Consider the following 25,458-nt stretch of genomic DNA (forward strand, 5'->3'; position numbering starts at 1 on the left):
TAGGCATGAGGTAGAGTACATGTGTCAGGAAGACTGGATTGATGGGTCAGGGGCAACAAAATATTTAATTTTGATGGTAATGTCTACAATGCGAACTGAACTTTCAATAACTGAAGTTGTATGAGGTTTGTAAGTGCACATTATTAGCTGATTAACAAAACAGTTAATAAATCAAAACTGCTTTCAACCGTACAGTAAGAATTGTACATCCACTACATTTTCGTTACCTGAAATAATATCAAAGGTTTTGCCAAAAGTCGAGCACTGAATAGTTAAAGGCTGGCTTAAACTTTGTTGTGCCTTTTTAGGCATACTTCTATTTGGAACTGAACACTTTTGGTTTACTATTACAGCTGCAACATCTAGAAGATTCAGTTGTGTGCAAGCCCACAACAGGATTTGGCTAAGACTTTGCCAGAAATGGAAGTTACATTATGTGCAGTGGAGGGGTGAGACACATATCAAATTGTGAGATTGACATATATATGGAAGGAAAAATTTTCAGGTATGACACCAAATGTAAGTGTCAAACTTGCAAAATATTTTGACATCTATAATCATTAGTTGATCTGGTGTAATAAGTTCAGGGTTGCCACTAGTTTCCCCAAGTGAAATTCCCTGTTTTACAGACAAGTTTTTGCATTTTTCCCTGACAAATTTTGGAAGCTCAAGAGTGAGTTAAGACATAAGTTGACAAAAAAATGTAAGAACTTCTGTATTTCTATATGTGTGAGCAAAAATCTTAAGTACTAACATCAACATATTTTTGTAATGAACTCTATTTAGGTGAAGAAAGCAAGCCAAATGGTATGTGTGTTTCATTAAGACCACTGATGTTACTTTATTAAAATAAAATGAAACACAATTGGTGACAACAATACGGATTTCCTTGACGTCACAAGACAGTTTTAAAATACCTTCATAGATTTCAGAATCAACCTCAGAGAAAAGTAGGCCTCTTGATAGAAGTGTATCAGGAGAGGACGAGTTGTGTAAACCAACACTATAGGTGACCACCAGTAAAATGTTGGTTCTACTATGTTCGTTATTGTCAGTTATTACCCTCTGTGTTTATACCTATTATTTTAGTAGTATTGTCTCTCCCCCTGCTTAGTGGAGTGCTAACGTGTTTGCCTACCATGCAGCAGGTCCGGGTTCAATTCCTGTCTGGGTTGCAGATTTTCTCAGCTCGTGGACTGGGTGTTGGTCTGACCTCATCACTATTTCATGAGTACCGACACGCAAGTCAGCCAATGTGGCATCACCTAAACGAAGACTTGCAACTTGGCGGCCGAACTTCCCTGTATGGGGCTTTCCGGCCATCAATGCCACATGATCATTTCATTTTAGACGTATTAAGTGATTTTTCTTTCAAGAAATATATGAGTACACAGTGTACAAACTGCTAGCAACTGCCAAAATTTTCTTCTTCTTATCGTCCATACTTTCTAAAACAAGGACTACTTCCAAAGTGCCAAAATGTACTAGAATAAATAAAATGTCTATAAAACGTCGCACTGTACTATGTGCTTGCAATGAGACAGTCGCAATTCCTGAAATCCATCATCTGTGGTCTCCGGCCTGCCGAGGAGCAGTGAAGTCCTGGGTCCACAAGGAAAATCCACCACATTATGCCACACACAAACAGACCCGACCTGTGGCAGATCAGTTAGACTAGATCCAATGGGCAGCTCCTGCACATCAGTGGGAGACGGTGGGCTTCAGATTGGCAGGCCCGATCCGTTAGAGATACCTGCAGAACTGGCCTGCAGTTTTGGTACGTCGTGGAAGTCCATGCATGTGGCCAGCTGTTCATGTGTCACAGACACCATGTTGATGAAATGAGACCAAGGTGATCAATCCAAGTAACAGGTAACTTGCATGAATACTCTCAGAATCAATAATAATGAGGACAGGAAGCAACTCAACATGAAGATGATCACTGAGCCACAGATAGGCACACAGAAAAGACAATCACACTCACACAACTAAATTTTTGGCCATAGCCTTTGTCAGAAAATAAGAGCACATACACTTTCACATAATCACTCAGACACAACTCATGAACACATGACCGCTGGCTCTGGATGCTGCGTCTACAGTCTGCGAGAGTCAGATCCAAATAAACCACTCCTCACTCCTTCCTGCCTTTTGTTGGCAGCTGCTAAGCTAGTGGCAAGAAATAGTGGCAGCACTGACTGCAAGCTGAGGGGAGTGGTAGGAAGGGGGGAGGAGCAGTAAGAATGAGTGAGTCGGGAAGCAGTGCACGTACTCAGCTGCGCCCAGCCAGCAACGATGCATAACGTCTCGGTAAACAAACCATTTCATCTGTTCAGACAAAAACGAGATTTTTTCAGCGTTTTTTTCCTCCCCTCCAAATTTCCCCGATACATTTGAAATCCCCCGATATCCAGAATGTATGGTCATCCTGAAATTACAAATGTACTGTCCACTCTATACATACCAGCACCTTTCAGCCATGGTTTACGACAGAAAAACAAAATACGAAGTATTATATATAAAAACAAAGATGAGGTGACTTACCGAACGAAAGCGCTGGCAGGTCGATAGACACACAAACACAAACATACACACAAAATTCAAGCTTTCGCAACAAACTGTTGCCTCATCAGGAAAGAGGGAAGGAGAGGGGAAGACAAAAGGAAGTGGGTTTTAAGGGAGAGGGTAAGGAGTCATTCCAATCCCGGGAGCGGAAAGACTTACCTCAGGGGGAAAAAAGGACAGGTATACACTCGCAGCTTTACTGTATGATTACATGATGATGGCGTCCTCTTGGGTAAAATATTATGGAGGTAAAATAGTCCCCCATTCGGATCTCCGGGCGGGGACTACTCAAGAGGATGTCGTTATCAGAAGAAAGAAAACTGGCGTTCTACGGATCGGAGCGTGGAATGTCAGATCCCTTAATCGGGCAGGTAGGTTAGAAAATTTAAAAAGGGAAATGGATAGGTTGAAGTTAGATATAGTGGGAATTAGTGAAGTTCGGTGGCAGGAGGAACAAGACTTCTGGTCAGGTGACTACAGGGTTATAAACACAAAATCAAATAGGGGTAATGCAGGAGTAGGTTTAATAATGAATAGGAAAATAGGAATGCGGGTAAGCTACTACAAACAGCATAGTGAACGCATTATTGTGGCCAAGATAGATACGAAGCCCACACCTACTACAGTAGTACAAGTTTATATGCCAACTAGCTCTGCAGATGACGAAGAAATTGAAGAAATGTATGATGAAATAAAAGAAATTATTCAGATTGTGAAGGGAGACGAAAATTTAATAGTCATGGGTGATTGGAATTCGAGCGTAGGAAAAGGGAGAGAAGGAAACATAGTAGGTGAATATGGATTGGGGGACAGAAATGAAAGAGGAAGCCGCCTGGTAGAATTTTGCACAGAGCACAACATAATCATAACTAACACTTGGTTTAAGAATCATGAAAGAAGGTTGTATACATGGAAGAACCCTGGAGATACTAAAAGGTATCAGATAGATTATATAATGGTAAGACAGAGATTTAGGAACCAGGTTTTAAATTGTAAGACATTTCCAGGGGCAGATGTGGACTCTGACCACAATCTATTGGTTATGACCTGTAGATTAAAACTGAAGAAACTGCAAAAAGGTGGGAATTTAAGGAGATGGGACCTGGATAAACTAAAAGAACCAGAGGTTGTACAGAGATTCAAGGAGAGCATAAGGCAGCAACTGACAGGAATGGGGGAAATAAATACAGTAGAAGAAGAATGGGTAGCTTTGAGGGATGAAGTAGTGAAGGCAGCAGAGGATCAAGTAGGTAAAAAGACGAGGGCTAGTAGAAATCCTTGGGTAACAGAAGAAATATTGAATTTAATTGATGAAAGGAGAAAATATAAAAATGCAGTAAGTGAAACAGGCAAAAAGGAATACAAACGTCTCAAAAATGAGATCGACAGGAAGTGCAAAATGGCTAAGCAGGGATGGCTAGAGGGCAAATGTAAGGATGTAGAGGCCTATCTCACTAGGGGTAAGATAGATACCGCCTACAGGAAAATTAAAGAGACCTTTTCAGATAAGTGAACGACTTGTATGAATATCAGGAGCTCAGATGGAAACCCAGTTCTAAGCAAAGAAGGAAGAGCAGAAAGGTGGAAGGAGTATATAGAGGATCTATACAAGGGCGATGTACTTGAGGACAATATTATGGAAATGGAAGAGGATGTAGATGAAGATGAAATGGGAGATATGATACTGCGTGAAGAGTTTGACAGAGCACTGAAAGACCTGAGTCGAAACAAAGCCCCCGGAGTAGACAATATTCCATTGGAACTACTGACGGCCGTGGGAGAGCCAGTCCTGACAAAACTCTACCATCTGGTGAGGAAGATGTATGAGACAGGCGAAATACCCTCAGACTTCATGAAGAATATAATAATTCCAATCCCAAAGAAAGCAGGTGTTGACAGATGTGAAAATTACCGAACTATCAGCTTAATAAGTCACAGCTGCAAAATACTAACACGAATTCTTTACAGACGAATGGAAAAACTAGTAGAAGCCAACCTCGGGGAAGATCAGTTTGCATTCCGTAGAAACACTGGAACACGTGAGGCAATACTGACCTTACGACTTATCTTAGAAGAAAGATTAAGGAAAGGCAAACCTACGTTTCTAGCATTTGTAGACTTAGAGAAAGCTTTTGACTATGTTGACTGGAATACTCTCTTTCAAATTCTGAAGGTGGCAGGGGTAAAATACAGGGAGCGAAAGGCTATTTACAATTTGTACAGAAACCAGATGGCAGTTATAAGAGTCGAGGGACATGAAAGGGAAGCAGTGGTTGGGAAGGGAGTAAGACAGGGTTGTAGCCTCTCCCCGATGTTGTTCAATCTGTATATTGAGCAAGCAGTAAAGGAAACAAAAGAAAAATTCGGAGTAGGTATTAAAATTCATGGAGAAGAAATAAAAACTTTGAGGTTCGCTGATGACATTGTAATTCTGTCAGAGACAGCAAAGGACTTGGAAGAGCAGTTGAATGGAATGGACAGTGTCTTGAAAGGAGGATATAAGATGAACATCAACAAAAGCAAAACAAGGATAATGGAATGTAGTCTAATTAAGTCGGGTGATGCTGAGGGAATTAGATTAGGAAATGAGGCACTTAAAGTAGTAAAGGAGTTTTGCTATTTGGGGAGCAAAATAACTGATGATGGTCGAAGTAGAGAGGATATAAAATGTAGGCTGGCAATGGCAAGGAAAGCGTTTCTGAAGAAGAGAAATTTGTTAACATCCAGTATCGATTTAAGTGTCAGGAAGTCATTTCTGAAAGTATTTGTATGGAGTGTAGCCATGTATGGAAGTGAAACATGGACGATAAATAGTTTGGACAAGAAGAGAATAGAAGCTTTCGAAATGTGGTGCTACAGAAGAATGCTGAAGATTAGATGGGTAGATCACATAACTAATGAGGAAGTATTGAATAGGATTGGGGAGAAGAGAAGTTTGTGGCGCAACTTGACCAGAAGAAGGGATCGGTTGGTAGGACATGTTCTGAGGCATCAAGGGATCACCAATTTAGTATTGGAGGGGAGCGTGGAGGGTAAAAATCGTAGAGGGAGACCAAGAGATGAATACACTAAGCAGATTCAGAAGGATGTAGGTTGCAGTAGGTACTGGGAGATGAAAAAGCTTGCACAGGATAGAGTAGCATGGAGAGCTGCATCAAACCAGTCTCAGGACTGAAGACCACAACAACAACAACATACACTCGCACACACGCACATATCCATCCACACATACAGACACAAGCAGACATATTTAAAGTGTATGTGCTCTTATTTTCTGATATATTTGGTCTTTAAATATGTCTGCTTGTGTCTGTATGTGTGGATGGATATGTGCGTGTGTGCGAGTGTATACCTGTCCTTTTTTCCCCCTAAGGTCAGTCTTTCCGCTCCCGGGATTGGAATGACTCCTTACCCTCTCCCTTAAAACCCACTTCCTTTCGTCTTCCCCTCTCCTTCCCTCTTTCCTGATGATGCAACAGTTTGTTGCCAAAGCTTGAATTTTGTGTGTATGTTTGTGTTTGTTTGTGTGTCTATCGACCTGCCAGCGCTTTCGTTCGGTAAGTCACCTCATCTTTGTTTTTATATATAATTTTTCCCACGTGGAATGTTTCCTTCTATTATATAAAATACGAAGTATGTTTTACATGGAGGCCTCCTCCTTCCCTAAAAGGAAGACCTCCACTAAGAATCACAAAATCTAAAACTCCTCAAGGATAATGGGTACAGAAATCACCATGTGAAACATACTTTCCTACAAACAAATGAGTCACCACAGAAAGAACCGTGTGCCATGGCCCTCTGTCCATACATTAGTCCTACATGCAGAAGAACTTAAATAATTTCAGAGAATTAGCAGAGCAAGTATATTACATTAGAATAATTAGTTTAAGATTAGAATAATTACTGCATGCATAGAGACATTGAAACAATCATTCTTACTGCACTCCATACATGAATGAAACAAGAAGAAACTTCAATAACAGGTACAATGGAACATACCCTCTGCCATGTACCTCACGGTGGTTTACACAGTATAGATGTAGATGCAAACAATGGAAAGTCCAGAGTGGAATATCGCTAATACTATGAAAATGATAGACTGCTACTCACTTTTCATTATGCCTGTCTGCAATTCAACAAGTCATCCTTACAGTGAGCAGCAATCTATCCTTTTCAATATTGATAATATGAAGTATGTCTTCCAACTCGCCATCAAAACATGAATGCTCCTTGTCACAGTTAAAGAGGACACAAAAATTCAAAAACCAATAGTACATAGCACCCAGTGCAACTGTGGGAAGAAATATATTCAACAGACACTTACACAGAATGCACAATATCAAGCTCTCCAACTCAACAAATCACCCACTGCTGAATACATAGATGCATGTAAATATACTATGCATTACACCAAAATAAAAATCGTTATGCAGACCTCTTCCTATTGAAGTCATCACGGATAATTTGCATCACAGAATTTCCAAACACCAGCAGCCACTGAACATGAAGACTGACTAATGCATCTGCAGAAACATGGGAGGGTGGTGGGGATGTTTATGTACACTGATAGGGCAACACCTCAGTATGTCAGATCACATGATGATTAGTCTTAGTTTTCAGAGCCACTTTGACAATCACGTCTGATATGATACCCAAAAACATCCAACATATTCAAATGATTTCCCAAGTAACACAAGAGCTTTCATTTTGCAACACAACAACTCAAAGCAAAATTTTTTTTTTTTAATGACACAAATTCAAATCTGGTTTTGGAAAGGGAGATATGAACTGCACCCTTAATATTAAATTCTGAATTATACGAATAGACATCTACGCCAGTGGTTCCTAACCTTTCCAAGACCTTCGCTCCCACCAGAACATCAGCACTTAACTACACTTAAGAATCAAAAAGAATTTCCTTTGAGCAGTTATTTTTAAAATGACTGAAGATAAATGATATTTAACTTTTTTGGTGTTTTATTAAACCATGAATTATTGAATCTCAGTGATACAATTGGTACTGTTTATTTCCGACAACTTTTTTTAATTTTCTTTTAAATTTTATTATTTTTATATAGCATGATAAAGAAACGTATTGCACTGCAAATGCTATTTACAATTCCTTCTCAAAAAAGAAAGCTAATTATCCACAATGACAGTAGACACTTTTCACAAAACATGCTTCTCCAAACCACTCCTCTCCCTTAAGGCGTTTGTTTAACCCACACCCTGCATTCCCATTTAAATTCAACAAAGTTAAAATGTATGCACTATACTTGTTTTATATGTCACTTGATTGCTGGACTCCTTACTTCTGAAATGGCAGAAATTGGAAGACTTCAGTCTAAAAACACTTTGTACAAGACCGCTGCGACTGATAATAATAATAATAATAATAATAATAATAATAATAATAACCAGACCAGACATAACGTGTGAGAAAAGAAAGAAATAATAATAATAACAACAATAATAAACTAAGTGAAAGTATGGAAAATGGAATAAGATCACAAAACTTTTGGAGGCCAATCAAACTACAAAGAGGTCAAGGAAAACTGAACATTCCATATTTAGTATTTGCAGATGATTTGGTGATTCTAACCAACAGTGAAGGAACATCAGTAAAACATATTGAGACCCTCAAAGAACGTGCAGATAAGGTTGGCCTGCAAATCTCCTTTGAGAAGACTTAATTCATGTATTCTGAGTCAGATATTCCGAAACAACAGAATCAAACACAACAGAGCGCACAAATCAAGAAAGCATCTGGATTTGTTTCAAATTTCTATAACAAAAAATGCCTCTCAAAAGACACTAAAATCAGTCCTACCACACAGTAATCAAGCCAACAGTCACATACGCAAGTACAACATTCTCACTCAATTGAAAATGAGATTTACAAAAAATTAAGCAAGTAGAGAGAAAGATTACCAGAAAAATTCTGGGACCACAATACACAAGATGGATACAGACTGCAAACCATTGGAGACATTAGAAAAAGTATCAAACATAAAAACTGACACCAAAAAGAGATGAATGATGTCTTATGGACATCTAGACAGATTATCTGGAAACATACTAACTAAACATCTATTGGACTATGTGACATCACTTAAAGCATCAATACCCTGGGTAACTGAAGTTAAGAAGGATTTGACAAAAGTTGAAACTGACGTAACAAATACGTCAGACAGGGTTGCACTCAGAAGCAAAATTGATAAGTGGAAGTTTACTCCAGAGACAGAACCAAAACCATACAAACCAAAGTGGACCGAAGAAAGAAAGAAGGCATTCAGAAAGAAAATATGTTGGGAAAATAAGAAGAATCCTATGAAAGATTGAAAACCACCTGCTTATGGTTCTCCAATGGGGACATTCGATATTATTATTATTATTAGACCAACAACTGAATTTTCCATCAGTGCTTGGCAGAACACTACAATAGTATTAAAAGGATAACACTTGTTAATGTTCTGCAAAGTTATATTCATATGGTCATGAACCAGCCCTGAAGATGGTCTGAAAAACCAAAAGCCGATTCGTGACCAAATAAGTATAATTTCTCAGAACATTAGGAAGTGTTATTCTTTTAATAGAAACATAAATATCAATATTAATATTAATAATAATAATAATAATAATAATAATAAACCCCGTGGAGGCCCGGGAAAAGAATAGGCCTCCGGTATGTTCTGCCAGTCGTAAAAGGCGACGAAAAGAACAAACCACTAATAGGGCTAACCCCCCTTTTAGTGTGATTACTTGGTTCAGGACAGAACTAAAGAAGCCTCGGACAAGCGCCGTCATGGTCGGGGACGACGCTTGAACCCTATGCCCGCCCACAATGGTAACAACACTGCTAGCCAACTGGAAAATGATTTAAATCCAAATAGAGGTGTTTTGCAGGATATGCTTCCTGCAACCACCCTAGAAGGAAAACAAAGACAGAGGATGAGATGGTCAGATGAAGTTAATCGACACCTCATGTTCTGTTATTACCAAGCAACAAACCTAGGAACCAACACAACTGGATACAGATCACAAGTATACACAACATTTGTTACCAGATACCCGGAATTAAAATTTTTAACAGAACAACGGCTAGCTGATCAGATCCGTGTAATAATAAAAAATAACAGGATACCCCAGTCAGAATTAGAAAACATCAAACAACAAGTACAAGAAATACTGGAACAAAATAATGTGCAATCAGAAGAAGAAGAAAATACAGTAATGGACTCAAACATCCCAGAGCAAACAAACAAAGACCAACACGCATCAATTAAACAATCAGAGGAAAACGAAATCTTAAGACAGCCACCAGAACAAGCACAAATAGAACACGAAGAGACACACGTGTTAGATATAGAAGAGAAATTTCAGCTGACATATATAGAATACAAAGACACAAATACAGACATCAGACCATTCTTGCATAGACCGCCAAATAACCCACAAGTCGAAACAACAATAAAAACTATCAACACAATCATACACAACAAAATAAATGAAAATACAACTATGGAAGAGTTACAACTACTGGTTTATATAGGAGCACTCACTACACTAAATATACACACTAGGCAGAGATCAGAACAAACCAATACACAGAAGAAACCCACAAAACCAGCATGGCAACACAGGCTACAGATCAGAATAGAAAAACTGAGAAAAGACATCGGACAGCTTACACAATTTATAAGAAATGAAATATCAGACAAAAAACGAAAAAGGTTAGGTAAAATCTCACAACAAGAAGCAATAGAGCAATTAGATGAAAAGAAGCAGAAATTACAAGCATTGGCCAAACAACTTAGAAGATATAAAAAAAGTGAAAATAGAAGGAAACAAAACCAAACATTCAACACAAACCAAAAGAGATTTTACCAAACAATAGATAACACACACATTAAAACAGACAATCCACCAAACATAACAGACATGGAACACTTCTGGAGCAACATATGGTCAAACCCGGTACAACATAACAGGCATGCACGGTGGATACAAGCAGAAACAGACAAATACAAGATGATACCACAAATGCCTGAAGTGATAATTTTGCAACATGAAGTCACCCGAGCAATTAATTCTACACACAATTGGAAATCCCCTGGAAATGATAAAATAGCAAATTACTGGCTAAAGAAGTTCACCTCAACACATTCACATCTAACTAAATTATTTATAACTGTCTGCCTGTGTCCATTCATGCGAATGGACAGTTTGTTGCTGGTCATTCCCACATAGAACGCTTCACAGTGTAGGCAGGTCAGCTGACCTGCCTACACTGTGAAGCGTTCTATGTGGGAATGACCAGCAACAAACTGTCCATTCGCATGAATGGACACAGGCAGACAGTGTTTGTTGGTAATGAGGATCACCCTGTGGCTAAACATGCCTTGGTGCACGGCCAGCACATCTTGGCACAGTGTTACACCGTCCGGGTTATCTGGATACTTCCCACTAACACCAACCTGTCAGAACTCCGGAGATGGGAACTTGCCCTTCAGCATATCCTTTCTTCTCGCTATCCGCCAGGCCTCAATCTCCGCTAATTTCTAATTTCAATTTGCCGCCGCTCATACCTCACCTGTCTTTCAACTTCATCTTTGCCTCTGTACATCTGCCCCGACTGACATCTCTGCCCAAACTCTTTGCCTTTACAAATGTCTGCTTGTGTCTGTGTATGTGTGGATGGATATGTGTGTGTGTGTGAGTGTATACCTGTCCTTTTTTCCCCCTAAGGTAAGTCTTTCCGCTCCCGGGATTGGAATGACTCCTTACCCTCTCCCTTAAAACCCATATCCTTTTGTCTTTCCTTCTCCTTCCCTCTTTCCTGACGAGGCAACCATTGGTTGCGAAAGCTAGAATTTTGTGTGTATGTTTGTGTTTGTTTGTGTGTCTATCGACCTGCCAGCGCTTTTGTTTGGTAAGTTTCATCATCTTTCTTTTTAGATATATTTTTCCCACGTGGAATGTTTCCCTCTATTATATTCATATCATAAATTATTTAACAGTTACATTGCAGACCCATACACATTCCCTGATACACTTGCACATGGAATAACCTATCTGAAACCTAAAGATCAAGCAGACACAGCAAACCCAGCTAAATATCGCCCCATAACATGCCTACCAACAATCTACAAAATATTAACTTCAGTCATTACACAGAAATTAATGACACATACAACACAGAACAAAATTATAAATGAAGAACAAAAAGGCTGCTGCAAAGGAGCACGAGGATGTAAAGAGCAACTGATAATAGATACAGAGGTGACATATCAAGCTAAAAGTAAACAAAGGTCGCTACACTACGCATACATTGATTACCAAAAAGCCTTTGATAGTGTACCCCACTCATGGTTACTACAGATATTGGAAATATACAAAGTAGATCCTAAATTGATACAGTTTCTAAACATAGTAATGAAAAACTGGAAAACCACACTTAATATTCAAACAAATTCAGATAACATCACATCACAGCCAATACAGATTAAGCGTGGAATATACCAAGGAGACTCATTAAGTCCTTTCTGGTTCTGTCTTGCTCTGAACCCACTATCCAACATGCTAAATAATACAAATTATGGATATAATATTACTGGAACATACCCACACAAAATCACACATTTGCTATATATGGATGATCTAAAACTACTGGCAGCAACCAATCAACAACTCAACCAATTACTAAAGATAACAGAAGTATTCAGCAATGATATAAATATGGCTTTTGGAACAGACAAATGTAAGAAAAATTGCATAGTCAAGGGAAAACACAATAAACAAGAAGATTACATATTGAATAACCACAGTGACTCCATAGAAGCGATGGAAAAAACAGATGCCTATAAATATCTAGGATACAGACAAAAAATAGGAATAGATAATACAAATATTAAAGAAGAACTAAAAGAAAAATATAGACAAAGGCTAACAAAAATACTGAAAACAGAATTGACAGCAAGAAACAAGACAAAAGCTATAAATACTTATGCTATACCAATATTGACCTACTCATTTGGAGTAGTGAAATGGAGTAACACAGACCTAGAAGCACTCAATACACTTACACGATCACAATGCCACAAATATAGAATACATCACATACATTCAGCAACAGAAAGATTCACATTAAGCAGAAAGGAAGGAGGACGGGGATTCATCGACATAAAAAACCTACATTATGGACAGGTAGACAATTTAAGAAAAGTCTTTCTAGAACGAGCAGAAACTAGCAAAATACACAAAGCAATCACTCATATAAATACATCGGCTACACCACTGCAATTTCATAACCACCTTTACAACCCTTTAGATCATGTAACATCAGCAGATACGAAGAAAGTAAATTGGAAAAAGAAAACACTACATGGCAAGCACCCGTATCATCTAACACAGCCACACATCGATCAAGACGCATCCAACACATGGCTAAGAAAAGGCAATATATACAGTGAGACGGAAGGATTCATGATTGCAATACAGGATCAAACAATAAACACCAGATATTACAGCAAGCATATTATTAAAGATCCCAATACCACAACAGATAAATGCAGACTTTGCAAACAACAAATAGAAACAGTAGATCACATAACAAGCGGATGTACAATACTAGCAAATACAGAATACCCCAGAAGACATGACAATGTAGCAAAAATAATACATCAACAACTTGCCATACAACATGAACTAATAAAACAACATGTTCCCACATACAAGTATGCACCACAAAATGTACTGGAGAATGATGAATACAAATTATACTGGAACAGAACCATTATAACAGATAAAACAACACCACATAACAAACCTGACATAATACTCACCAATAAAAAGAAGAAATTAACACAACTAATCGAAATATCCATACCCAATACAACAAATATACAAAAGAAAACAGGAGAAAAAATTGAAAAATACATCCAACTGGCTGAGGAAGTCAAGGACATGTGGCATCAGAATAAAGTTGACATCATACCAATCATACTATCAACTACAGGAGTCATACCACACAATATCCACCATTACATCAATACAATACAGCTACATCCAAACTTATATATACAATTACAGAAATCCGTAATTATTGATACATGTTCAATTACCCGAAAGTTCCTAAATGCAATATAACATATACCGTACAGTTAAAAGAAAGTGACGCTTGATTAAGGTCCGCGTCACGTCCCATTTTTAACCAGACTTAACGTCTGAGAAAGTAAAGAAATAATAATAATAATAATAATACTGTGTAGGCCCTACTGCAGTGTAATAACCATTTAATAGTTACTGTTGTGTTGTACTGCAATTAGTTCATTTACTATTGCAAATTTAATTTCCCCCTCCGGGGTAACTACACCAAGTCAGGAACCACTGCTCCAATCCAACTATGTGGGACTTTTATTATCTTCGGACACTGTTGTGGAGGGAGAACGAGTTTAAAACATATTATTCTGTGTAGAGCTAATTTTTCTATGGGCGACAAAAAAAGCTGTCAACTTAGGGAAGGGAGCAGGTGGTTAAAGCCCCATTCAAATCAAATATTGTGCTCCTTTACAATATTAAACAAAACAACAAACAAAACACTCATAATATTTCATTTAACACTTACCTTATGTTCAAATTCACGAAAGGCCTGTGTATTTTCTTTTCGATCAGCCATTAGCCCACGACAAAGAGCAGACAAATTGATTTCATGGCGTATAACTCGTACCATTTCCCTCAGCAATGCCCGCAGTGGGCGCAGGTAGTCATCTTTATTCATTAGCAGATCCTATGAAAAATAAAATACTCATTTACTTCATACTGATAGTCACATCGGCTGACAGAAACATATTTCCATCATTATTAACATAATGTGTTTTGCTCCGGCCACACAGAAAACAAGAAAAAGTACATCAGAAGTCAACAGTGTCCTTACATACTTTGATCAAACATGCTGAGAAAATATGAATCCCACGGTGACAAGAGTTTACAGCAATAGCACATAAGGAAGATTTGTCTATTGCTAACAGGAAGTCACGCTTTGGTTGACAATTTCATACCTAAAAGTTACTTGCAAATATGAACAAAAGTAAGTGTTTATTTATTTCTGAGACTTCTTAGCAACCAAATCCAAAGCACAGTATAGGCACCACATAAAACTGACTGACTGACTGACTGATGCTTGATGTTCAACGTGTTGTTCACTATAGGCTATATTTAAGCAACAGCCTCACATTCTGATGGCACGCAAAGCCAAATTGGAACCATTTGAGAAAGCATTCACACATTACAAATAAACATATATACATTATATCAATATAATAGAAGGAAACATTCCACGTGGGAAAAATTATATATAAAAACAAAGATGAGGTGACTTACCGAACGAAAGCGCTGGCAGGTCGATAGACGCACAAACAAACACAAACATACACACAAAATTCAAGCTTTCGCAACAAACTGTTGCCTCATCAGGAAAGAGGGAAGGAGAGGGGAAGACGAAAGGAAGTGGGTTTTAAGGGAGAGGGTAAGGAGTCATTCCAATCCCGGGAGCGGAAAGACTTACCTTAGGGGGAAAAAAGGACAGGTATACACTCGCACTCACGCACATATCCATCCACACATACAGACACAAGCAGACATATTTAAAGTGTATGTGCTCTTATTTTCTGATATATTTGGTCTTTAAATATGTCTGCTTGTGTCTGTATGTGTGGATGGATATGTGCGTGAGTGCGAGTGTATACCTGTCCTTTTTTCCCCCTAAGGTAAGTCTTTCCGCTCCCGGGATTGGAATGACTCCTTACCCTCTCCCTTAAAACCCACTTCCTTTCGTCTTCCCCTCTCCTTCCCTCTTTCCTGATGAGGCAACAGTTTGTTGCGAAAGCTTGAATTTTGTGTGTATGTTTGTGTGTCTATCGACCTGCCAGCGCTTTCGTTCGGTAAGTCACCTCATCTTTGTTTTTATATATATACATTATATGCTTTATATAGTTTACTTACAGCGATATGAAATACTTTTATTAAATTTTAACAGTAAAATGAAAAAGATACATTGATACTACCATAAAGATGACACGTTAAGTTGCAGACAGGCACAAGACATACACATTAGCTTTCGGCACAGCCTTCATTGGGGGACCTCCCCCCCCCCCCCCCCACACCCACACACACACACACATTCAAACAAGAAAGCACATCTCTTGCACACATGGCATGGCCGCCATCTCAGGCAGCTTCTACGTCTACATCAATACTCCACAAGCCACCATTTGGTGCATGGCGGAGGAGACCCTGTACAACTACTTGTCATTTCCCCTCTTGTTCCACTTGCAAACAGAGTGAGGGATAGACTACTGTCTGTATGCCCCCGTATGAGGTCTAGTTTCTCGTATCTTGTCTTCGAGGTCCTTGCACATGGTGTTTGTTGGGGGCAGTAGAATCGTTCAGCAGTCCGCTTCAAATGTTAGTTCTCTAAATTTTGTCAATAGTGTTTCTCAGAAAGAATGTCGCCTTTCATTTGAGTTCTGAAGCACCTCCATAACACTTGTGTGTTGTTCAAACCTGTCAGTAACAAACCTGTCAGTAACAAATCTAGTAGCCTGCCTCTGAATTGCTTCGATGTCTTCCTTCAATCCGAGCTGGTATGGATTCGAAATACTCGAGCAGTACTCAAGAATAGATCACACCAGTGTCTTATATGTGGCCTCCTTTACAGATGAACAACTCTTTCCAAAATTCTCCCAATAAACCAAAGTCGACCATTCGCCTTCCCAACCACAGTTTTCACATGCTTGTTACAACTTTCCAGCTTTGCAAAATTACGCCCAGATATTTAAACAACTTGACTGTGTAAGGCAGAAGACTACTAATACTGTATCTGAGCATTACAGGTTTGTTCTTCCTACTCATCCGCATTAACTTACATTTTTCCACATTTAGGGCTAGCTGCCATTCGTCACACCAAATGGAAATTTTGTCCAAGTTGTCTTGCATCTTCCTACAGTCACTCAACTTTGGCATCTTACCATACACCACAGCATCATCAGCAAACAGCATACTGCTGCCCACCCCGTCTGCAAAATCATTTATTATGTTTTTATATAGCGAACAGCAGCAGTCCTATCACACTTCTCTGGGGCACTCCTGATGATACCCTTGTCTATGGTGAATACTTGCCTTCGGGGACAACATACTGTGTTCTATTACCTATGAAGTCTTCAAGCCACTCGCATATTTGTGAACTTATTACATATGCTCATACCTTCGTTAACAGCCTGCAATGGGGCACTGTGTCAAACGCTTTCCGGAAATACAGAAATATGGAATCTGCCTGTTGCCCTTCATCCATAGTTCTCAGTAAAGAGAAAAGGGCACGCTGAGTTTCGCACAAACAATATTTTCTACAACCACGCTGATTCATTGGATAAGCTTCTTAAACTCAAGAAAGTTTATTACATTCAAACTGAGAGTATGTTCAAGGATTCTGCAGCAAACAGAAGTCAGAGATACTCGTCTGTAATTTTGACGGTCCGTTCTTTTACATTTCTTATAGACTAGAATTACCAGCGCTTTCTTCCTGTCGCTTCAGATTTTGTGCTGGGCAAGAGATTCACGATAAATGCAAGCTAGGTGAGGGGCCAATGCCATAGAGTACTCCATTTAGGCTGTGGCCAAAAGCAAATGTGTAAGTGTCTTTTAGTTATGCCTGCCTGCAACTTAACATGCTGCCTTTGCAGTAAGTAGCAATCAATCTTTTCCTTATATTGTTGATATTGCAATCTGGAGTTTCCACAGTCTTATTAAATTTTTAAAGAATTTTACTATGTCTTGTTTTGCACTATATTCTGTATATTAAATGAGAAAACAGATAATTTGTGCACAATGGTCTCCCTTTATTTGTAGTGGAATTTAAGGACACTATGAAATATTTAAAAAATGTTCTAATCAAACTGAATTTGGTACAAAATGAGTAAACTTATATCCAATGCAAGAAATGTCTAATTCAAATGTGACACTTTTTGCAGTGAAAACTGAAAGCTTAGTATAAGATTCTACATTACCGCTAAAGTAGAAACACTATTACATATCATATCACATGAGCCGAAGAACTAATACAATAAAGTTAGCTGACAATGATGTACAATGATACATTACAATCTATGGGAGCAAAAGTTAAAAAGAAGAATCAGTTATTTGAAAAAATAGTTGTCAGTTTACTTTTGTCATTGTGCTCTCTGCAAGTGCTTACGAACGTAAAACACTTCAATCCAGACAATCAGTTCTTGGAATTTCCTAAACACTTTTTTGCAAAGTATTTGATGTATTTTTATTTTTAAAGATTGTGTTATTTAGGATTTCTCAGCATTTCCATTTAGACTGCCCATGAAACATGCACAGTTATAAGAATTTGTACTACCTTTCTTTGCATACAACATATGACCCCCAGTTGTTACACAAAGCCTATACAGACACCAAACACTCGTCAGACAAAAGTTCTAAATGCAGTCTCTTTTGTACACAAACATGATTTTCTAACTCTTACGATAAATAAAAGCGTGTTTTACCTCAACTGAGCCTATTACTCATTCCACTTTATATCCCCACCCATTGGTACTCCTGCATATTAGTACAACACAAGAAGCTCTAGTTGGGACTCATATCCCGTAATAATACCATACCATACCATACTTTTTTGTTTGGTACGTTAAAAACTTTATGCTAGCAATTGAACCAGATCACTATTTTGTTTATATCCAAGTGGATAGTGCTAAAATTTCTACTGTGTAATACATCCCAACAGAGAGCCATGTCACAGCAAGAAGGCACATCTGAAATTATTTCTGTATCCCTCCATCAAACATGTCATGTTCTGATCCACCTGTGAAGACCTGGCCAGACATCCCACATAAACATAGTTTCTTCACTAGTCATCTGTGTGGTACCAAATAACATGCTTTAGGGATATCTAAGGACACTGAATATGCCTGGTTGCTTCCATACATAGTACGTAGGAAGAGTGTAACGTAGGTTTTACAAGAGGACTGTTTTTGGAATCCATGCTCACTACATATGAAAAGTCATTCCATTCTACATACTTCACTGTGTTTGAATTCTATCATCTGGATTTCCACTATGTATGGTGGCGAGTGATAAGGGGATGATAGTTCCATATATCAGTTCCACTGCACATTTTTTGACATGTTTGCTCTTTATATTGTTGTTTAGTTTAATAGGTACAGAGCCAACAGAGAGCTGGAGGTACACCTACAAGAAGGCAGATTCTTGTCAAGTCATTCTGCACAATCTTGTACACAGCAAATGATAGTTATGCAACCTATTCTGGTATAATACTCTGCTGGGTGGAAGCCTCTCTTCATTACACAAATTGGCACATCCAGTAAAGGGGTCATCCTGAAAAATTTACCTTTTCATTAGCACCATGGATTTCAATTGAATATGAGACCGCCATTGTCTAAGGCCTAAATCAGAATAATTGTGCTCTGTATGGTGGCACATAAGCAGTCTTCTTCTGATGCTCCATATATAATCAGTACTGAAATAATCTTTTACAGATGGTACAATACAGTGTGTACTGCAACATGCACTTCTTGGGGTATTTGCAGAATACTGTACAAACAGTAACTATGCCAGACCTAAAAGCTCAAAATGTATCTTGAAACATGTCACATAGTTTTCAGCTCTATTTCAGTTGCTAGAATTATTTTAAAAAAATACTATTTTTATCATCACTTATAGTTTCAAACTGCATTAAAGCACAATCCAAGGTGGAATATACTACCAGTAAAAGGACAGAATAGGTGCTGCACAGCACAAACGTGCTTTTTCTATTCGGAGAGTAGTGACCTATCCTCTTATTCGTATTAATCTTTCAACTACAAATATATAATTGTGGGGCCTGTAAGGTCACCCTGAATACCTGGAAAATATCAGCAAGCAGTACAGCAGCCTTTTCTGGTGCTGCCTGGAACATCACAGACAGCATAGCCATGTTATTTGGGTTGCGAGCTGTTGACAGTTCATTGTAAATTGTATGCTTCAAAACTGTTGCCAAATTTTCTGGATGTGCATTAATTAACTCTCTGAAACATTCAAAATAATATAATAATAAAAACTGATATATTAATTTAAAACCCAAAAGTGGAAAACAATCTATTTCAATCAACTGATTTGTTCTGTAACATCTCACATACATGATTTCAGCAAAAATTTGAAAACATCACTTTTATTGAATTCTATAGTTCTATTATTACATACACCTTTTAAAAACACTGGTTAGTGTGTGAATTTAAGAAAGGGCTATGAACTTGCAGCTCTTCTCTTTTTCTACTTGTTAAGATAGTAAGAGCTCGTACGTAATTTTAAAACATTTAATAGGGAGAATTTCATTTTTCACTTTTATCAACAAAGCTAGGACACCTACAAACTTGTCACTTTACATATATTTATATATTTTTGTTATAAATACTTCAATTTTACTGAGATTTACCTTATAGAAGCCAGATATAGGTTGCTCAGTGCCTTTGGTTTTATGCGTATTTTAACAAGATGACTAATTACTTCCACATCTCGCTGCGTGTGAGTGGTGCAGTTAATGCAGATAGCCATTAGAAGATCTTTGGCAGCTTGCAGAAGCTTTGGGTTCTGAAACCACATTTCTAGTCTGGGAGCTGCAGTTACACGAACCTATAACAGCATAAAACACATCTGAAAACAATTTATTCTTTGCATCTGTACAAAACAAAAGTACAGAATTTCATTATTTAATTAGTGCATCATGCTCACTGTCATACAAACATCACAACATCAATAAATTAACCAACATAGGTCATAGCCTAACAAAAATGACTTAATTTTCCCAAAACATTTTTTATGATTCGTGGAGTAACTCAGCAAAACAGTAATAGCTGTTTGCTACCCCACCCCTTGCAGAACTAATTAATTATTTTAAGAACAACACTCTCGAATAATCTCAATTCCTCTGTAGTCTATACAGAGCTCAGGTACACTCTCACCACTATTCACTCATGAGAAGATATTTCTTATTTAACAACAGCTCAGCATTTTACAGGAAGCCCTGAAATGAAGTCAGCACCCCAAATTAATCTCTGTGTGGATGCTGCTCAAAAAGGGGCTGGCGAGTGCAGAAAAAGAGCACTTTTGGGGAAAGGGAAAATAAAAAGTATTGTTAATTCTTACTGACCACAGAGTAAAATTTTGCATGAAATGTAGCAGACCATAACTGCAATAAAGAGACAAAACTTCTAAAGAAAGGCAACTCTGGTGTGAATCTTTCCTGGCTCATGTCTTGTCTTTGCCCTGGGCACCTAAAGTTTACGAACAACACCATTTCCAGGGAGGGAGGGAGGGAGAGAGAGAGAGAGAGAGAGAGAGAGAGAGAGAGAGAGAGAGAGACAGGAGTAGTAATAGTAATAGTAGTAATAGTAATAGTAATAGTAGTAGTAGTAGTAGTAGTAGTAGTAAATGAAACCAGGAAGAATGACATTTTAATCTGTCAGAGACAGCAAGGGACTTGGGAGATCTGTTGAGCTATTGAACAGAATGGATAGTGTCTTGAAAAGAGGTTTTGAGCTGAATTTCATTAAAAGTAAAACAAATGCATTGGAGACTATTCAAATCAGGTGACACTGAAGGAATTAGAATAGGAAATGGGACATGGAATGCTGCAAATAAATTCTACCATTTGGGCAGCAAAATTAAGGAGGATACAAAATGTAGGCTGGCAATAGCAAGAAAAGCTTCCTAGCATCTCTTTTAAATTTAAGTGTTGGGACGTCTTTTCTCAGATCATTTGTATGGAATGTAGCCTTTTATGGAAGTGAAACATGGACAGTCAACAGTACAGATAAATAGAGAATATAAGTTTTTGGATGATCAACAGATGAGTACAGAATAAAAGTTTTTGAAACATGTTAAAGAAGAATGCTGAAGATTAAATGGGTATATCAGATAAGACCCCCCCCCCCATGAACCATGGACCTTGCCGTTGGTGGGGAGGCTTGCGTGCCTCAGCGATACAGATAGCCATACCGTAGGTGCAACCACAACGGAGGGGTATCTGTTGAGAGGCCAGACAAACGTGTGGTTCCTGAAGAGGGGCAGCAGCCTTTTCAGTAGTTGCAAGGGCAACAGTCTGGATGATTGACTGATCTGGCCTTGTAACAATAACCAAAACGGCCTTGCTGTGCTGGTACTGCGAACGGCTGAAAGCAAGGGGAAACTACAGCCGTAATTTTTCCCGAGGGCATGCAGCTTTACTGTATGATTACATGATGATGGCGTCCTCTTGGGTAAAATATTCCGGAGGTAAAATAGTCCCCCATTCGGATCTCCGGGCGGGGACTACTCAAGAGGATGTCGTTATCAGGAGAAAGAAAACTGGCGTTCTACGGATCGGAGCGTGGAATGTCAGATCCCTTAATCGGGCAGGTAGGTTAGAAAATTTAAAAAGGGAAATGGATAGGTTGAAGTTAGATATAATGGGAATTAGAAGTTCGGTGGCAGGAGGAACAAGACTTCTGGTCAGGTGACTACAGGGTTATAAACACAAAATCAAATAGGGGTAATGCAGGAGTAGGTTTAATAATGAATAGGAAAATAGGAATGCGGGTAAGCTACTACAAACAGCATAGTGAACACATTATTGTGGCCAAGATAGATACGAAGCCCACACCTACTACAGTAGTACAAGTTTATATGCCAACTAGCTCTGCAGATGACGAAGAAATTGAAGAAATGTATGATGAAATAAAAGAAATTATTCAGATTGTGAAGGGAGACGAAAATTTAATAGTCATGGGTGACTGGAATTCGAATGTAGGAAAAGGGAGAGAAGGAAACATAGTAGGTGAATATGGATTGGGGGACAGAAATGAAAGAGGAAGCCGCCTGGTAGAATTTTGCACAGAGCACAACATAATCATAGCTAACACTTGGTTTAAGAATCATGAAAGAAGGTTGTATACATGGAAGAACCCTGGAGATACTAAAAGGTATCAGATAGATTATATAATGGTAAGACAGAGATTTAGGAACCAGGTTTTAAATTGTAAGACATTTCCAGGGGCAGATGTGGACTCTGACCACAATCTATTGGTTATGACCTGTAGATTAAAACTGAAGAAACTGCAAAAAGGTGGGAATTTAAGGAGATGGGACCTGGATAAACTAAAAGAACCAGAGGTTGTACAGAGATTCAGGGAGAGCATAAGGGAGCAATTGACAGGAATGGGGGAAATAAATACAGTAGAAGAAGAATGGGTAGCTTTGAGGGATGAAGTAGTGAAGGCAGCAGAGGATCAAGTAGGTAAAAAGACGAGGGCTAGTAGAAATCCTTGGGTAACAGAAGAAATATTGAATTTAATTGATGAAAGGAGAAAATATAAAAATGCAGTAAGTGAAACAGGCAAAAAGGAATACAAACGTCTCAAAAATGAGATCGACAGGAAGTGCAAAATGGCTAAGCAGGGATGGCTAGAGGACAAATGTAAGGATGTAGAGGCCTATCTCACTAGGGGTAAGATAGATACCGCCTACAGGAAAATTAAAGAGACCTTTGGAGATAAGAGAACGACTTGTATGAATATCAAGAGCTCAGATGGAAACCCAGTTCTAAGCAAAGAAGGGAAAGCAGAAAGGTGGAAGGAGTATATAGAGGGTCTATACAAGGGCGATGTACTTGAGGACAATATTATGGAAATGGAAGAGGATGTAGATGAAGATGAAATGGGAGATATGATACTGCGTGAAGAGTTTGACAGAGCACTGAAAGACCTGAGTCGAAACAAGGCCCCCGGAGTAGACAATATTCCATTGGAACTACTGACGGCCGTGGGAGAGCCAGTCCTGACAAAACTCTACCATCTGGTGAGCAAGATGTATGAAACAGGCGAAATACCCACAGACTTCAAGAAGAATATAATAATTCCAATCCCAAAGAAAGCAGGTGTTGACAGATGTGAAAATTACCGAACTATCAGCTTAATAAGTCACAGCTGCAAAATACTAACACGAATTCTTTACAGACGAATGGAAAAACTAGTAGAAGCCAACCTCGGGGAAGATCAGTTTGGATTCCGTAGAAACACTGGAACACGTGAGGCAATACTGACCTTACGACTTATCTTAGAAGAAAGATTAAGGAAAGACAAACCTACGTTTCTAGCATTTGTAGATTTAGAGAAAGCTTTTGACAATGTTGACTGGAATACTCTCTTTCAAATTCTAAAGGTGGCAGGGGTAAAATACAGGGAGCGAAAGGCTATTTACAATTTGTACAGAAACCAGATGGCAGTTATAAGAGTCGAGGGACATGAAAGGGAAGCAGTGGTTGGGAAGGGAGTAAGACAGGGTTGTAGCCTCTCCCCGATGTTGTTCAATCTGTATATTGAGCAAGCAGTAAAGGAAACAAAAGAAAAATTCGGAGTAGGTATTAAAATTCATGGAGAAGAAATAAAAACTTTGAGGTTCGCCGATGACATTGTAATTCTGTCAGAGACAGCAAAGGACTTGGAAGAGCAGTTGAATGGAATGGACAGTGTCTTGAAAGGAGGATATAAGATGAACATCAACAAAAGCAAAACAAGGATAATGGAATGTAGTCTAATTAAGTCGGGTGATGCTGAGGGAATTAGATTAGGAAATGAGGCACTTAAAGTAGTAAAGGAGTTTTGCTATTTGGGGAGCAAAATAACTGATGATGGTCGAAGTAGAGAGGATATAAAATGTAGGCTGGCAATGGCGAGGAAAGCGTTTCTGAAGAAGAGAAATTTGTTAACATCGAGTATAGATTTAAGTGTCAGGAAGTCATTTCTGAAAGTATTTGTATGGAGTGTAGCCATGTATGGAAGTGAAACATGGACGATAAATAGTTTGGACAAGAAGAGAATAGAAGCTTTCGAAATGTGGTGCTACAGAAGAATGCTGAAGATTAGATGGGTAGATCACATAACTAATGAGGAAGTATTGAATAGGATTGGGGAGAAGAGAAGTTTGTGGCACAACTTGACCAGAAGAAGGGATCAGTTGGTAGGACATGTTCTGAGGCATCAAGGGATCACCAATTTAGTATTGGAGGGCAGCGTGGAGGGTAAAAATCGTAGAGGGAGTCCAAGAGATGAATACACTAAGCAGATTCAGAAGGATGTAGGTTGCAGTAGGTATTGGGAGATGAAAAAGCTTGCACAGGATAGAGTAGCATGGAGAGCTGCATCAAACCAGTCTCAGGACTGAAGACCACAACAACAACAACATCAGATAAGAAATGAATGGTTACTGCAGTGAACTGGGAAGAAAAGAAACTTCTGTCATAACTTGATTAAAAGAAAGGGTACACCAAAACAGACGGATACCAATGACAGTTGACCACCTCAAGCCAGAAATCAAAGTATGCACTCATGAGTAGTGAGTGCCTGTGCTGGCAGTAACCTCACCACACACTCACCAAATGAAGTCTTTAACACAATGATTTATTTCTCTGCTGTCTGTTGACAATGAGGGACATTACTTTGTTTGCAAAACACAGGGATATCTGTGCTGGCATTCCTTTACGATCTTTGATGGGAAGTGTGAGGGTTGGGAAAGGAAAAAGATGTAAAATGGTACATGAAAATGCATAGAGGATAATTCAGTACACAATGAATGTATTGTTTATGAGAAACCCAATGAAGCAGAACATGTAAATCCCTCACAGAAAAACTGCTGGAAACTCCTAGGAAGAGTCAGGGCTGTTGGCTTCTGTTTCCAATATTCCTTTATACACTGAAAGTTCATTTCAGGTGATCACATGCACTAAAAAGTAATCGATCCTAAATTTTCCAGCTCTCTAACAGCTGTCCATGTAAACTACAACCA

General features: G+C 38.6%; 1 protein-coding gene across 3 annotated transcripts in view; it reads right to left on the minus strand.

The window, feature by feature from the left end:
• Nucleotides 1-25,458, minus strand: part of LOC124619844 (integrator complex subunit 1) — a 307,722-nt gene that overhangs the window by 195,103 nt on the left and 87,161 nt on the right. For all 3 annotated transcript variants that reach the window (XM_047146458.1, XM_047146464.1, XM_047146471.1), the window contains 3 exons: nucleotides 20,075-20,271; nucleotides 19,505-19,667; nucleotides 14,192-14,353 (listed from right to left, as the gene is read on the minus strand). In XM_047146458.1, coding sequence (XP_047002414.1) covers nucleotides 14,192-14,353; nucleotides 19,505-19,667; nucleotides 20,075-20,271 — 522 coding nt within the window. The remainder of the gene's footprint in view (nucleotides 1-14,191; nucleotides 14,354-19,504; nucleotides 19,668-20,074; nucleotides 20,272-25,458) is intronic.

The sequence above is a fragment of the Schistocerca americana genome, chromosome 1 (genome assembly GCF_021461395.2).
Source record: "Schistocerca americana isolate TAMUIC-IGC-003095 chromosome 1, iqSchAmer2.1, whole genome shotgun sequence".
Taxonomy (NCBI): domain Eukaryota; kingdom Metazoa; phylum Arthropoda; class Insecta; order Orthoptera; family Acrididae; genus Schistocerca; species Schistocerca americana.